General features: G+C 36.1%; 1 protein-coding gene across 3 annotated transcripts; it reads left to right on the top strand.

The window, feature by feature from the left end:
• Window positions 1-1,884: 1,884 nt before the first annotated feature.
• On the top strand, window positions 1,885-7,123 carry LOC105054589 (protein REPRESSOR OF SILENCING 3). Of its 3 annotated transcripts, XM_029267442.2 has the most exons (6): window positions 1,885-2,072; window positions 2,626-2,668; window positions 2,937-3,172; window positions 4,150-4,362; window positions 5,403-5,822; window positions 6,067-7,123. In XM_029267442.2, the coding sequence occupies exons 3-6, from the start codon at window positions 2,969-2,971 to the stop codon at window positions 6,853-6,855; spliced, it is 1,626 nt and encodes a 541-aa protein (XP_029123275.1). In that variant the 5' UTR covers window positions 1,885-2,072; window positions 2,626-2,668; window positions 2,937-2,968; the 3' UTR covers window positions 6,856-7,123. The 3 variants fall into 3 exon arrangements, with proteins under 3 accessions (XP_029123275.1, XP_010934430.1, XP_010934432.1); XM_010936128.4 differs by lacking the exon at window positions 2,626-2,668; XM_010936130.4 differs by lacking the exons at window positions 2,626-2,668; window positions 4,150-4,362.
• The last annotated feature ends 9,535 nt before the right edge of the window (window positions 7,124-16,658 follow it).

The raw sequence follows: 16,658 nt of genomic DNA, 5'->3' as shown, positions 1-16,658 counted from the left end.
GAAGTTAGGGACGAGACCCGGCTCTCGTAGGAGTCTGGGCTGAAATCTGGTAGTTGTAGGAATCTGCCGTTGGAGAAGTTCAGCTGTTGGCGAAGTCCGGGGTAGTTCGAATTGGAGTTGAACCTAGCTGGAAGGAGTCCGGAAGTGGTTCGGGGAGTAGCTGATAGTCATAGAAAGTCGGCTGGCGGCGGAGCTCAGTGATCGCTTAGGGCGGTTTAATAGATGACTGGGGGAACCCATGTTGAAGGAGCTCGGGTGGTGTAGTGGAAGTTCGTCCGTCGGGAGAATTCAGTCAGGGGAGATACCGTCTGCGGTCGACAGTCGGAGGAGTCTCGGGAGGGTCAATCCTGTCGGGAACTTCGACTGAGGGTATTTTATACCCAACATCAATAATTTCAATATATTTTTAGAATCGTATATATTTTCTAATGTCTTTTAAAAGTATATAATTCATGATTTCTTTTATTCATGTTGTAATTAAAAAATGATGTATTAATTATGGAATACTTTAAATACATTTATTTATTTTATTTAATTAATTTTAATTTTCATATATTTTTCAATATAAATTATATTGGATCCATGGTCCATATTCTTAGTTAAATTAGTTTTCATTTAAGTTTTTAATAATTGAGTCTTAAGTCATTATTTGGTTACGGTGTATCGCTTGCAATATTGATAGTGAATTTCATATCAAAATTATTTTCTTCTATTTGTTAAATTATGTGGACTCATTTAAGTTATTCATTAAATAAATTAGATTAATCACATCTCAAAGGCTTACAATGAGCATCAAACTTTTAAAGATATTTTATTTGTTTCCATAGTTCTGCTATCTCGATATGTTGTTGAAGATCTCTCATGTGCCTCCTTACGCCATCAATCATAAATTCATTATGTCATGCAAGTCATGCTCCATGGCAGCCTAAGCTATAACATCAATCTAATATCGGAACTAGTGAGAAAGAATATTGAGTTGGAGGTAACAAAAGCAGAACTGGATAGCTTCTCTTCAGCTACAAGAAATCCATCCAAGGAATAGGAGCAAATGATAAACAAGGAGAACTCCAACTAAAAGGGCCAAACTGCCATCCAAATCCATCACTAGATATTCATTGGCAACCACACACTTACATAGATACAAGATAGCCTTATATATCCTCCCCATGCATTAACGGTTGCAATGTTCTAAAAGATAAATGGAGTAAATACTTCTATTAACCCTAAAACTATCATACCTGAACTACATTCAATAAAGCCTATAATTTTTGTAAGACATCCATATTTATGAACATACAATTAAACCTTATAACTAGCAATAATTAGTAAATAGTAAATATTTGACCAGACGTTTACTACTAGGCTGAATTATAGACTATTCCAAAATAGTAGTTTCAAAATGGGCTAACCCTGCATGATTGGTTCCTTTTACTGTCTTACATCGAGTGGAGAAAGGGCGCATTGATCGGAAGAGAGAGAGAGAGACACAGAGAGGCGAAAAAGGTGGGCAGGCCTTGGAAGGAGGGCTGAGGTGCTGGGTGTCGGGCTCGCGTCGGATTTGGCTTTGTCAGACTTTGGGCTGGGCTTAAACGGCGTTGTACTTTTATCTGGGCTCCACAATCCGGCCCGAACCTCATCGACCAGGCTCCGGACGTGATCTCAACTGGCCTGGCCCGAACATTCTCAACCCCCGCCCAAATCCATCTGGTGACCCGAAAAATTCTTTGTGCACCGCGCGCGCGGTGATTGGCTCACGCGCGGGGCCGGCGAAATTTTTTTTTTTTTTTTTTTGCCCGCGCGCTGCCCGGCCCCGCGCGTGAGCCAATCACCGCGCGCGGTGCCCAAAGAATTTTTCGGGGTGACCCTCTTTTTTATTTTTTAATTTTTTTAGAGCACCCACGCTCGAAGAGAGAAAAAGGGCACTTCGCTGCTCCCCCGTCGCCGGCTCCGCCGCCCTAATTGCCGCTCCTTCCTACTCCGCTTTCCCTTATCTCCCCTCCTCTCCGGCGGGTTCCGACCCCTCCGGCTTGAAGCCGTGAGAGGCTTCTGCATCCTTTTCCTCAGATTTTCAGGTACCGCTTCTTTTCGGTATATTAACGAAGACCTAGGATATATTTGTAGGTTTTTTGATACGTTTTTGAGCTTAGATTTTGATGCATCTAATGAGGGTTTTGATGAGAACTTGGGCTTGTGTTATGGATTTATTTTGCTTGAAATTTGATTTGATTAATCTGGGTAGAGTGTCGTCTAACTCCTCTTTATATATGCATGGATATCTATTATGTTGTACCTGTCATGTGAATTGGTATTTGTTGATGCCATGATTGATATTTTTTCCCCATTTCCAGAGCATTGCTATCATGTATATTTCCATATATATATATATATATATATATATATATATATATATATATATATATATATATATATATTTAGGAAAAAAAATCAAGGGCAGTTAATCGGATGAACTAAAAAGAACCTTTTCAATTTCAGTCACTAGCTAAATACAAAGCGAACAAAAAGAAACTTTGGCACTCGTATATCTTTTTCCTCGTTTTGGATGCTTGTGAGATCATAAAAATGCTATCGTTTTCATATACTGAACGAGTTCCATCTTTATGTCAGAGATGATGAAGCCATGCATCCACATATGAGACATTTTTAGACGGTACTAAATCCAGCTAACTCTCACCTTGGTAGTTGCACATCTTACTCTCTCTCCATTCGACAAATTCTATGTATCATTAAAGCCGATTATTTTCTTCTCTCTTATCTGTTTTTTTCTTGCTTAATGATTTTTGTTTAAATAGAAAATTGAAAAGCTTAAAGCCATACACTATGTTTTGCGCATAAATCATCTCCAATATAATTCTATCCAGATTTTGTAAAACGAGTGGATTCACAAGGGTATTTCTGCATATTTATTTTTATTATAGGAAAGAGAGACTGGAAGAAATAGTAGCTTGAGATGGAGGGGGTGCCAGATTCACAGGTCACCAGGGTCTTCATTGGCGGTTTAAGTGCTAGCGTAACATCTGCTGACATCGAGAAGACATTTGCCTCACTTGGCAGAGTGAACAATGTGGAATTTGTCCGTAGTATTGACCGGAGCTTTGCCTTCATGGAATTTGAGCCCAACTCTGATAAAGCTCTGGCAAAGCTTTTTGCAACCGTTAGTTTCCTGAATCCCAATCCTTTTTTTCTTCCTATATTACAGTTTCAGGTCACTTATTCCATCCTGATATTTGGTGCTTGGTCTAAAGTAGTTAGAGCTCTCATGCTTGAGAACTTGGTGTGTGTCAAGTTGGACAAGCATGGGGACTATTTATCTATTTATTTACAGACAATGGAAACAAAACCTCTCACTTTCTTCTATTTCTAGGACTTGACCATGGATGGTTTTGGTGGAATCGTAAACTAATCAACAGTAAAATAACATGGTAGCCTTGGTTCTTTATTGCTCTAGAAGTGCAGATGAACTTATGAACATTCCATTTGCTCCTTAGTCTGTACAAGATCTCACCGTGGTCCAAAGGAAGTTGAGATTTACCCAGACTCTGGTGGAGAATTTTGAGGAGATGCATGGAGGTTTCTCACTACTGCAATCTTTAGAGATTGATGCTCTGCTGGTTGAAAAATTGATTTTCTGGATTATGTATCCTATGATATGTTCTTCTAAATCTAAAAAAAAATAATTAATTTGAGGGTGATGTGAATCCAACTTAGATTCAGGTCAGAAGTTTCTGTATATGCAATATGGTCATTTTTTTTAGAAAGACATCCATGAAAGCTGAAGATCTTTTGTAATCCTTTTGTTTTATGAAGAAGGGGATCAAAAGCTCATTCAGAGTTGGAGCAAATCTTCTATTTCCTAGGTACCCATATAGAATACTTGAACAAAGAGAGAACATAACATTATTAGTTCATTTTAGCATGAAAAGTTCACTCAAAGGCCTACAACTGAAACTTCTTTTCTTATAGGAGTGACACTCTTTTACTCTTTTTCTTAAGAAGTAATTACACTGATTTTATTAGCCCATATAGGCATAGCAGAGATAAAAAAGAACATGTTTCCTTTTTTTTGGGCCGCAGGACGCCCGGGGGGGGGGTGTCAATCTCCTCTGATATTTTTTAATCATTTTGGTGTAGTATAATGGATGTACTTGGAAAGGAGGGAAGCTTAGACTTGAAAAGGCTAAAGAGCATTACCTTGCTCGCTTGAAACGAGAGTGGGCAGAAGATGTAAACCTAGCAACAACAGTTCATCTTGATATGAAGAAAGATGCAGAACACCTGAAAATGTCAGAATGTTTGGACCAGGAGAAGATGCAGTTTCGAATTTTCTTTCCAAAATTGAGAAAGGTATGCTCTTATTGCTAATGTGTAGCATATTTAAGAAGTTTTGCCGGTGAGAATGATTTTCAGGCAATGTTGTAACTTGAAACATGTTGTTCTTGTTAGATCATTTGAGTTTCAACTTGAGAAAATAGAAATAGTGCAATAAATTTGTATCAATTAGCAGTAGCTGCTTTTTGTATCTAATAAAAAAGTAAAAAAATTCCTTTTCATATTAATGGTGGAGCACATTATTTTGCGCAAATATTCTATTACAAAGAAATCATTTATTTAGCTTTTTGGGGCACTTGTTGGAAAATGGCAATAGACCTTCCCATACATGTGATTTGTGATACTGGATATACATAACATATGTTTTTTATCTGATTGATGCATGTCACTATAAGTTCTCAAACCCTGCCATTGAATTCAGAGCCTTGAGCGATGATTTTTATTGAAGAAATTTATTTAGGAATTCTAATATATATGTATGTATTTTGTATGTACATCGTATATTTATATTGGTGTGCATCTATATGCAAAAGGTACTATCTACTTCCATAGCTACACAATATGGCCAAAGTAGTGTTTCAAGCTTCGCAATCTCGGTACCAGGTACCGTACTGGTATGTTACTGGTTCAATAGAGTACGGTCAGTATGATAAGGTATGTATTCTCACTTTTGTATCAGGATACTACTCCAAACTGGATGGTATGGGTTGGTGCTAAGCAGAACTTGGCGATTTTGCTCGGTTTGGACCAGTTCCCATGCTGAATCTGTATTGATTTGGTACAGTACCCCCCTAAAATGAGCAGTTTGGACCGGTCTTGCTACACTTGTAGTCTTTTTCTAATGATAATTTAACCTGTGATTTCATAATTGAGTTAATTTCCTATTACATCATATTTGCTTTATGTTAATAAAGTATATCAGATAATCTTGGTTGAGGTCTTCTCCATTCGGCCGCATATTCGGTTTTTGTAATTTTTAAATTTTAATTCTTAGTGTTCTATTTATTGTTTGAAATGTAGAGTTGTTCTTGACAATAACTAAATTTGTTATGTAGGTGAAGATATTGCCATTTAAAGGAACAGGCAAACACAAGTACAGTTTCCAGCGCACTGAAGTTCCTCCTCTCCCACTTCATTTCTGTGACTGTGAGGAACATTACGAGTTGTCCAAAACAGTGGGCCAAGATTATCTTTCTTCTCTGAACAAAGCGGCATATGAGAAAGAGCGAAGTATTATGACTTCTGTGATGAATAAGCTTTTTCAAAAGGAAGAAACCGAGATATCTGCATCTGGAATGATCAAATTAGCTGAAAATGAAAACACTATGGACCCCTCTAATAATGACATTCAGGTGAAAGAAACAGAGGAAATTCAGGAGGCAGATGCAGACAATCTAGTGACCAACATTGGGATGGGGCAAAGCGGTGACATGCTAGCACAGTTAAGAGGAAGGGAAACACTGTTGGTAAACCAGGTATGTGAGATATATGGATGGTTGATTCTCAGGGTGAACCCCAAAACCCTTTATTTTCTGATCATACGCTTTACATCAAATAATGAACCCCAAACCCCACCCTTCTCTCCTCCTTTTGGAGCAAAGAACTGGGGTCTTTGTTAGGAGAAAACTGTTGGTTCTATTTGATAGAAATTTTCTTGCCTAGGAAAAATGATGCACCTCTGACAAATACTAAAGTTCCCTTTGATGCTGTGATCTCCAGGAATCGAGATTGGCCAAGCTCAAACCATTTAAAAATAAATTAATGCGAAATAAGGCACATTCTCAGAAACAGCAGAAAACTGCATTATCTGGTGCTTCGGAAGTTGTGTTGAACCAAGAATCTGGTCCAATGGTGGCTGGCAAAACCGCTGAAGATGAATTCACTTCGATACTGCCTAGAAATAAAATCCCAGAGGGCCACCAAGAATTGGAGACTGTTACAGAAGCTCCGGTTCTCAACAGCCAAATGGAAGTGGAAAGAAGTACTGTTGAATCAACAAGAAGTAACTCGTGGATACAGAAATCCTCATGGAAAGATCTTGTTGGTGGGTTGGGCAACAACTCATTCAGCATATCAAATGTATTGCCAGGCATCAGTTCACTGGAAACAAAGCTGCCAAATGCTAGCGGCCCGGACACAATCACTTCTGCTGCAAAGAAGAGGAAGGTTCAGACTGAAGTAGAGGGTTCCAAGTCCTTGGAAGTTAAGCGAGACATCCAACAAAAGCAGGATGTTGCACCTGATCTTGTTGAGTTGCCAAGGAAGGGAGATCGGAACAAAGCAGTTGTGGAAGATGGAACTGGAGAACCTCAGGAAAATGGCCAACAGCAACACAAGAGGACTATTCCAAAAGTCAATATTGGTGAAGTTTGCACTTTCATGAGGAGTGCTGAGTCCGAGAAGCAGTGGACAAAGGCCAAATCCGCTCTGAGTAGGTACCTCAAGAAGAAAAGTAACGGGAACAAGGATTCTAAGCTGTTGAAACGCATGTCAACTCATGGGAAATGACAGAGACAATGATATCGGTAATTACAGGCTCACCAGCGGAATCTAATTTAGGAATAGGTGGAGTGATTTGTTCTTGATTTTTAGTCATTTAAAAAGGCTTTTCCCCCCCTCATTCCAATGTCCATATACTTGTATTGATGGCAAAGTATTTACATCAGAGGAATATTTATTTGGATGCATCTTTTTCTGTTAACTATAATCAGTGTTGAAACAGACTCGGACTGGATCAACAAAACAGAAACTTGGCTCAGCATGGCCCTTTTTGCTACTGCGGTATTGTTTGAGGGATATATTTTCCTTTATGGTTGATGTGTATTTGAGCTCATTCTCGTCTCACATTATTGAGTCAGTTTTGATTAGAATTGCGGTGCTTGGATAAAATCTGAACCTTGATTAAAGATGGGAGCCAAAAAAATAATTTAAGAAATAAATCATCCTGCATGGTCCAAGGCAAGCTTACGCGGATTTGCGTTTAATGTGCCGACCACCAGGTCCAACGAATGAGGTAATGCATATTTACATGTACAAACCTACTCCCATCGCTGGCATTTAGCCATTTTAGAATTTTGCTATGTGGAACTGTGTGCACAATTTAGATAATTAATTGAGATAATCAACTCCTAACAACATGTGAACTTGATGCATGAGAATTGGCATACATTTGACAATTCCAGATTATCAACTCATAGCAACATGTGACCAACCGTGTGAGAACGATAGCGGGTGTGGGACTATGTCTTGAATTCAAAGACTGCATCCAACTGCATAGTACAAGGCTTAATTAAGTCGGATGTGAACTGTGAACAAGAGGCCATAATGTCACAGCCATTGTCATATGATTTTCTTTACTTCTTTTCCAGATATTCTAGTTCTTCATTATATTTTACCTGTAATGTTGATCTCATTGTCCATATATGGTCTTTATGTCTTCATTTCCTTCAAAAATTCAAGCTAAGGCTTTGTTATATTCAGCTGTTTGCCTATTATTGAGAGCCGAGGTCATGTGATGAATATTTGTCCAATCTCATGACTGTAGAAGCTTGCTGAAATTATGTCCATTAATTATTTTGAGCCGGGGAGCCCTTGTGCATAATAGTGGACCAAAAGAAGAGCAAAAATATGCGATTCATTTCCTAGTCACGGAGCCCTTATGTCAGAGAAAATTAGATGATTTGCCTAGTCAGCCATCCAACAGAAGAACATAGCCAAAATAATGACGTAGTCACGCAAATATGTGATTCATTTCCAATACTTCAAAATAATCCAAACATACTAGCACTTCATAGAGTAGAGGGATCTCTGTGTTTTTAATCATTGCCTCTAAGATTCATAAAGGATGAAAATAGAATTGTCATCCAATATATAAAATCAGCAAGAGGTAGAAAAGAGCAGTAGAGGGAGGAAAATAAGTAAGAGAACAAAAAAGCTTATATAATTAGTTTGTTGTTTAATCATCATGACCAACTTCCAGAAAAAAATGTATCTCTTTTCAAGCAAGTAATCAATGCCGATCAACAATGTACAGAAGCACTTGCAAATAACCAGATTTCACACGCAGATATGGAATCTTTGAGAGTCAAGGTTATCAAGTGAATGGACAGCTCAAATTAGTCTAGAAAAGAAATCTTGGAGAGATAATAAAAACTAATCTCTATCCCTTTGCTAGATAATGTCTATATTTAAGAAATGAAACGGCAATGAATTGAAGATATCTCCCATGTGGAACAGGCTAAAGTAGATAATTGAAACTAATAAAAACAAATATGTTGAATTTGTCTTGTATTTTAGTTCTAGTAGGATAAGTCCACATCAACTGAAGGTTTATTTTGGATGGCAATTTAAATCCATATTAAATTAGGATACTATCTTAAATTGATTTATTATAGGAATATCAGTTTGAGTATGAATCAATTTACTTTATTACATATATATCTCTTGTAATTGAGAGTTGTAATTGAGTGTCCTGGAAGTTTGGTGGATTAGAGGCTAGAATTTATGAGACAATTTTGTATTCTATAAGTTTCAATACTTTATAGTGAAGCTTTTGCATAGTAGGTCAATAGATCGAATCACAAATTTTGCGTGCTCTTGTTCTTATCTTGTTCTCTTTCTTCTCTATTTTTTTTTTCCATTCTTGTTTTATTATCCTCCCTGTCCATCACAACAAGTGGTATTAGAGTCTTGATCTTTTTGATTGAAGTTTCACGATGATGACTGCAAAATTTGATATCGAGATGTCAATGGTACGAATGGTGTCAGCATTTGGCAGATTCAAATGTAAGCTCTTTTGGCGAAATAAGGTTTGTGGAAGATATTGGAAGGCAAAGAGAAGTTACTAGATAGTATGTTCCATGGAGACAGAGGAGTTGTTGTCGAAAACATATTATACGATTTTATTATATTTGACAGACGAGGTGCTATGAGAAATTGTTGAAGAAAAGACAACAACCATACTATGGTTAAAATTGAAGAGTAGATATATAACCAAATACTGATAAAATAATTATACGTGAAGCATCAACTCTACCACCTGCACATAAAAAAAGGTATGGCCATGAAAGATCATATAGAATTTAATAAAGCTATTTTGGATTTAAGAAATATTAGTGTTCCAATTGATGATGAAGATCAAGCTTTTATTTTGTTGTTCTCACTACCATGCTTTTCTGAGAACTTCATTAGAACCATATTGTATGGTAGAGAATCACTTTTAATTAGTGATGTAAAAAATGCCTTACAATCTAAAGAGTTGAAGAAAAAGGTGTCTGGAAGTTATGAGGAGAATCAAGGAGAATACTTGATTACTAGAGGTAGAAGCAAGAAAACGGGTTTTAGCAATATGGGTAAGTCTAGATCAAGATCAAAACATAAAAACATCCGTTGTTCTCGTTGTCACAAGGGCATATTAGAAGACTTTGTCTAGAAAAAAAAAAAAAGGGTGAAAAGGGAAAGCTTATCTCCGAAGCTAACACCAGTGTGGCATAATAAAATTCTGATGATATTGGTAATGAGATTTTGTTAGTTGATATCGGTAGCTTTGGGATAGAGTGGATTCTTGATTCTTACTATTCCTTTTACATGACTCCTAATAGAAATTGATTTTCTACCTATCAGGTTAGAGAAGGAAGGTTTTGTTATGAGATAATAAATCCATTATGGTTATTGATGTTGGAACAATTCAAATTATGATGGAATGGTACTATGAGGATCTTAAAATCTTGACATATTTTAGAATTGAAAAGGAACCTAATTTCTTTAGGTACTCTGGACTCTCATGGGTATAAGGATACCGGCAAGAATAGTTTGCTAAAAATCTCTAAGGGAGCCCTTATAGTGATGAAAAAGCAAGTTGGTTAATGGACTCTATCACTTATTGGGTAAACCAATAATGGATACTATAGTAGTTTTTTATCATCAAGGTTGTCGGATGCAGATGCTACTCAGTTATAGCAAATGCATTTAAGGCAATATGAGTGAGAGAGGGATGTGTCCAAGAGAGGCCTGCTTGATAGTGTGAAGATAAAAAAATTGAACTACTGCGAATATCGTATATTTGGCAAGCAGTGCAGGATAAAGTTCAGTGCCAGCATTCACAGTACCAAGGATACATTGGATGACATCAATTCTAACCTCTAGGATTCCTTTTCTATTGCATTGAGAAGTGAATATCGTTAACTTTTGATATTTATTGATTACTATTCTGGAAAGATCTAGATGCATTTTCTAAAACACAGGGATGAAGTGTATGCCAAATTTCAATAGTGCAAAGCCTTGGTTGAGAAGCACATCGGGAAACATATTTTATTAAAATACTGAGAACTGATAATAGCTTGAATATTGTTTGGATGAATTTGATAAGTTTTGCAAAAATGAAGATATAATGAGATATTGTTCTACACGAGAAATACCATAACAGAATGAAGTTGAAGAAAGGATAAATAAGACACTCATAGAGGAAGCTTGTTATGTACTGTCAAATGTAAGTGTTGATAAAACTTTCTGTGCTAAAGCAGTTAACACAGCATAATACTTGATACATCGATTTTCATCAATCGCAATTGGATGCAAGATTCCATATAAGGTATGGTCTGATCACTCTATTAATTATTTTGATTTGAGAATATTCGGTTGTCCTGCATATATTCATTGAATGATGGTGAACTTGAATAGGGGACAAAAAGATGCATATTTTTAGATTATGTAGATGTGGTAATGGGATATAGATTATGGTATATAAATGATTTTAGATCATCCAAAATTATTATTAGTAGATGTTGGATATATCAGTTCAAAGTAGGTGCCTATGATGAGTGGGCTCCATGCAAATTTTATTAGTAGGAAGAGAAGGATAGTTTCAATTGCTTGAAACTATCTATTCAAATTTTAGAAATGAGACGGTTATGCTTTTCTTTCTCACAGTCTATATCTTATCCGCTAGATAAAACGTCTTGTATGTGAGAGTTTTTTTTGTTAACCAGAATAAAAAAACAATCTCCATTCTCTCTCTCACCAAAGATCCAATTCTATTAGCTTTTGACCTATAGAAAATCTTATGTTCTCCAAAATAATTATACATTGACTTGTGAACGTAAGACATTATCAGATTCTAAAGGTAAGCACCATTATACTATACTTTGATTTATTTATCGATATTGGTATTAAAATATCGTATATATGAGAGTTTGTTTTATTAACCAAAATGAAAAAATGATCTCCATTCTCTCTCTCATCAAAGATCTAGTTCTATTAGCTTTTGATGTGTAAAAAATTTTGTGCTCTCCAAAATAATTATACAGTGATCTACGAACGTAGGACATTATCAAATCCTAAAAGTAAACTAAAGTCTGTTCTTCAAATTATTAAATCAAAATAAGATATACACTCCCAGTGGTTATTAGCCAGTCTACAAGAGGGTCCATTCCTGACACGTTTCCCAACCCCAAACTCCTCTTTGACCCTTGAATGGGTAAATCTACAATATTTCGTAAGGTTGAGATGGGACACCACTCAAGTTGGGGTGGCAGCATTATATAGAGTGCACAACCCTACATCTCCTTGAGTGGGACCAGAAACCATTAAAGCAGGGGGCAGTGGTATTTAATGGGTTATGCGTGTGAGTCTGTGGGCAGATGGGACGTATGGCTGACTCGTCCGTTCCAAATTGGGTAGTGAGATGCATGGCTTGGGCAAAGGTCTAGGTTGTGCCTACCCTAAAGCCGACGATACCGCATGAGGCTGATTTCTTTAGAAATCACACATGTGCATTGTGCATGTAGCATTGAAGCTCGTACTTGCTATGCACGATACATATGTTGCTTGCACGCCGCATTAGATTTTTGAATTGGTATGTGCGATGTGCAGCACTGCAATATACTATGCATGGCTCGAGAGTGTCCATATGCATTTTTGAATGGCTGCATAGCTTTGTAGTTTCTATATACACTGAATATGTTTCAAATAGCAATGCGTAATGCACTACTAGGGCTGCCACATAAAAATTAATTAAAATTTATAAAAATATTAGATAACTCTGAAATGATGTGTCCACTACATAAATTAACATGAGATGTTCATTTTAGAATCTGTGGCATACATGATTATATAGATGTCATGTGGATGCCACATGGCTACCATGTAGCAGCTTATGTGACTGACATGTCACCCAATGTTATATATATATATATATATATATATATATATATATATATATATATATATATATGTAATATTGAATGTATACAATTTTTATACATTATAAAATTAGTTGCAGTATCGATTGAAATGTATATTTCATCGATTGCATTTTTTTTTATGCTTTTGGATAGATGGTCATGATACATACTGGCCCTAAAGATTATTTAATTTGTTGGAATGTAGATAAATTTTATACTTATAAAATGGATCTAAAAGTATACTATGTGGATGCATTTGAATAAAATGTATGACCATCATTGGGCACTACAAGGATTGCCTTCGAGATGGAGCCTTATCATAGAGGAAGATGCAATCAAAGCTTTAATCCAGTCTTTACTAGTATCTTTTCGAACTCTTGAAAATAATATTAAAACTGAAAGATTAACAACTTTTAGAGATGTTATTTATGAGATTGAGTTAATGAGGAGCAGAACTGTGATACCCAGCTCTAAAACCCCCACACCTTACATGAATCCTAGGGCATGAAAAGAAAAACCAAAAAAGAAAGAAACAAAGAAACAAAATAGAAAAAAAAAAAAGAAATGTTGAAGACTTCCGCTGGGAGTCTTCTTCCTCATGAACATATCAGAGAGAAAGTTGAATCCGAAAAGGATTCGGCCTCCCCTCCATCCTATAAATCTCTCTCATTTCCTCCTATAAAAATCAGCTGCAAAGAGCATCGATCCTCCTCCAACTTCTCTCTCTTTTCTTCCACTGAGATCGCGGTACCCTCATCGTGTCTACCTTGAATCATCATCGAAAATTTCAATGGATAGCTCGAGGTAAGCTCCGACTCTTCTTTTTCTCCCTCTTTCCTTTCTCCCCAAGGCCCTAGACTTCATCGTCGGCCACCAACTTCACCAAAAATCTGCCATGAAGAAGTCTCCTATTTTTGATTTTTTCCCCTTGATTTGGTCGCTGCTCGGCCCTCGCCGCCGGCCACCCACTGCTGGCCACTGTCGGCCGCACCCCACCATCCATTGTCGAACCTCTGATCATGCCGGTATACCTCATCAGAGCATCAGGCCCCCCTCGTATCTCTCCCCTGCTCGGCCAGGAAAAGAAGGAAGAAAAGAAAAGAAAGAAGAAGAAGAAGAAAAGAAAAAAAAAGAAAAAAAAAGAGAGAAAAAGGGTTTCCTTTCCTCTCTCTTTAAGGTTTTTCTCCCTCTATTCTCTCTCCATCTGATTCATGGACCTCGTATCAACTTGAGATGATGTACCCCAAAGAAGTCCGAAACTGTTTTAATATTTGTGCAAGATGTCAGACCCCACCCTGATCATGTTGAATATCTTTAAAATTTCTATTGATTAACCATGTGATTGATCTTGGTATTGATTCCAATCCATGTCTCATGATTTCTTGATCGAGTCACCTAGATTTGATCCTCGTCTAGAAGATTCTGAATTATCCCAGTATTCGGATTGCCTGTCGAACTAACCACCTGATCTACAGTCTTCTTTCTTTATAATTGAATTAATAAATAAAAATAATGATGCTTTTAATATGTTAAATAGATTTGATAAATTCATCTATCAAAGTTGAAGGTCTAGGATGAAAAATATAAGCAATCCTGATACTTCTTACTTATTTTTAAATTATTAATTATTTTATTATGAAAAAAATTATTCTGTATTTTCATAAATTAAGGATCAAGTATAAGCATTATGAAATTTATGATTCATAATAAGATGGTGATTTATGAATATTTTAATATGAATAATTTTTTATGAAATATGAACTCGATATTTATGAAATATATGTCTTGTTATGAAAAGAATGATTTCATGATTATTTTACTATTAAAAATTATTTTTGGATCATAAATTTTATGAAATTATCTAGTATCTTATTTATGCATGATCTAAAAAAATGTGACTTGATGAAATATAATTTAAGAATGCTTATTTTAAGGAACATAAAAAAAAAGCTCTCAGATAGCTATGTACGATCCTGCTAGTGGGTAATAGTAATTGACATATGATCTTACCAGTGAGTAATAGTAATTGACATACGACCTAGCCGATAGATAATAGTAGTTGGTATACGATCCTGCCAATGGATAATAGTAGTTGGTACATGATTATGATCCTATCACGGGTATAATAGTAATTTTAGCATTTAGTCTGAGAGAATTATTAAGAATCATAATATACAAAGAATGACAAATAATTTATGACTTTATATACGAACTTAATATGATTTATAAATTTATTTATGCTATGTATTGAAAACTATGTTTATGTAAATTACATGATTTATGCATATGCAAGAGCATCATTGATTTATGATATATTATTATTATAAAAATTTTATATTTCAATGATAATCATCTTCTCTAAATGATTTATTGATGCATGTATAAACTTATGCTTGATTCGGATAAGATAGTGTAAGGTTTACTTACTGAGTTAGTATAGCTCATATCTTTTTTTTTTCTTTTTTTGTCTAGACAAATAAGGTTAGAAAGCAAGGATGACCTAGACTGGAGGATCTACACCAATGAGTATAGAGATTTGCAGTTGAAATTAAATTTATAGAATTATTATGGACTTATAATCAACTACCGATGAATTTTGAAACATGAGTTTGGTATTATCTTTTAGATTTAGTCACTCTGAACCAATATTAGTTTATTTGCTTAATGAATAATAGAATTGAATCTTTTATTATAACTTATTTTTGATGGATTTTAGCTGATTATGATTGATTGACTTCGTATTATCGTGGGCCCATTCCTCAGTAGCATGGCTATATTATGTCCTGAATTTGAGGTATGATATTTTATAGTATTAGAGCAATATGATTGATCATGGGTAGAACTTAAAGCCTAGCAATATATTTCATCATAGATAGAATTTATGCTTAGATTTATGATTCATAGGATTAGGCAAAAGACAAGTATAGAAAGTTGATTTAGATCAGAGTAGCGTAGTGGAAGTATGGTGGAGTACCAACTGAAGACTAAGCATCCTTAATTGTAAAGGAATAAAGAAATGCTAAGTTTCAAGGATGAATTTTTTTTAAAGAGGGGTAGAATGTGATACCTAGCTCTAAAACCCCTACCCCTTGCACGAATCCTAGGGCATGAAAAAGAAAATCAAAAAAATGAAAAGAAAGTTGAATTCGAAAAGGATTCGATCTCCCCTCCACCCTATAAATCTCTCTCATCCTTCCCTCCTCCAAAAACCAGCTACAAAGAGCACCGATCCTTCTCCAATTTTTCTCTTTTCTTCTATTGAGATCGTGGTACCCTCATCATGTCCGCCTTGAATCGTCATCGAAAACCTCAACGGACAGCTCGAGGAAAGCTTTGACTCTTCTTCCTCTCCCTTTTTCCTTTCTCCCTATGGCCCCAGACCTCACCGTCAGCCACCAACTTCACCAAAAATTTGCCATGAAGAAGTCGCCTATTTTTGATTTTTTTTTCTTGATTTGGCTACCACTCGGCCTTCGCTGCTGGCCACCCACTGCTAGCCACTATTGGCCACACCCCACCGCCCATTGTCGAACCTTCGATTGTGCCGCCACACCTCGTCGGAGCACCAGGCCCCCCCTGCTCAACTAGGAAAAGAAGGAAGAAAAAAAAAGAAAGAAGAAGAAGAAGAAGAAGAAGAAAAGAAAAGGAAAAAAAAGAGGAAAAAAGAAAGAAAAAAGTTTTTCTTCTTCTCTCTCTCTCTCCTCTCTCCTCTCTCTAAAGTTTTTCTCTCTCTATTCTCTCTCCATCTGATTCATGGACCGTCGTATGAATTTAAGATGATATACTCAAAGAAGCCCAAAACTACTTTAATATCCGTGCAAAATATCGGATCCCACCATGATCATGTTAAATACCTTTGAAATTCCTATTGATTAACTATATGATTGATCTTGGCCTTGATTCCAATCCATACTTCATCATTTCTTGATCGAGTCATCTATATTTGATCCTCGTCTAGAAAATCTTAAATTATCCCAGTATCTAGACTACCTGTCGAACTGACCATCCGATCTACAGTCCTCTTTCTTTATGATTGAATTAATAAATAAAAATTAATGATATTTTTAATATATTAAATAGATTTGATAAATTCATCTATCAAAGTTGAAGGGCTGGGATGGAAAAGATAAG

Source organism: Elaeis guineensis, chromosome 12, assembly GCF_000442705.2.
Source record: "Elaeis guineensis isolate ETL-2024a chromosome 12, EG11, whole genome shotgun sequence".
Taxonomy (NCBI): domain Eukaryota; kingdom Viridiplantae; phylum Streptophyta; class Magnoliopsida; order Arecales; family Arecaceae; genus Elaeis; species Elaeis guineensis.
This window is presented reverse-complemented; position numbering and strand designations above follow the sequence as displayed.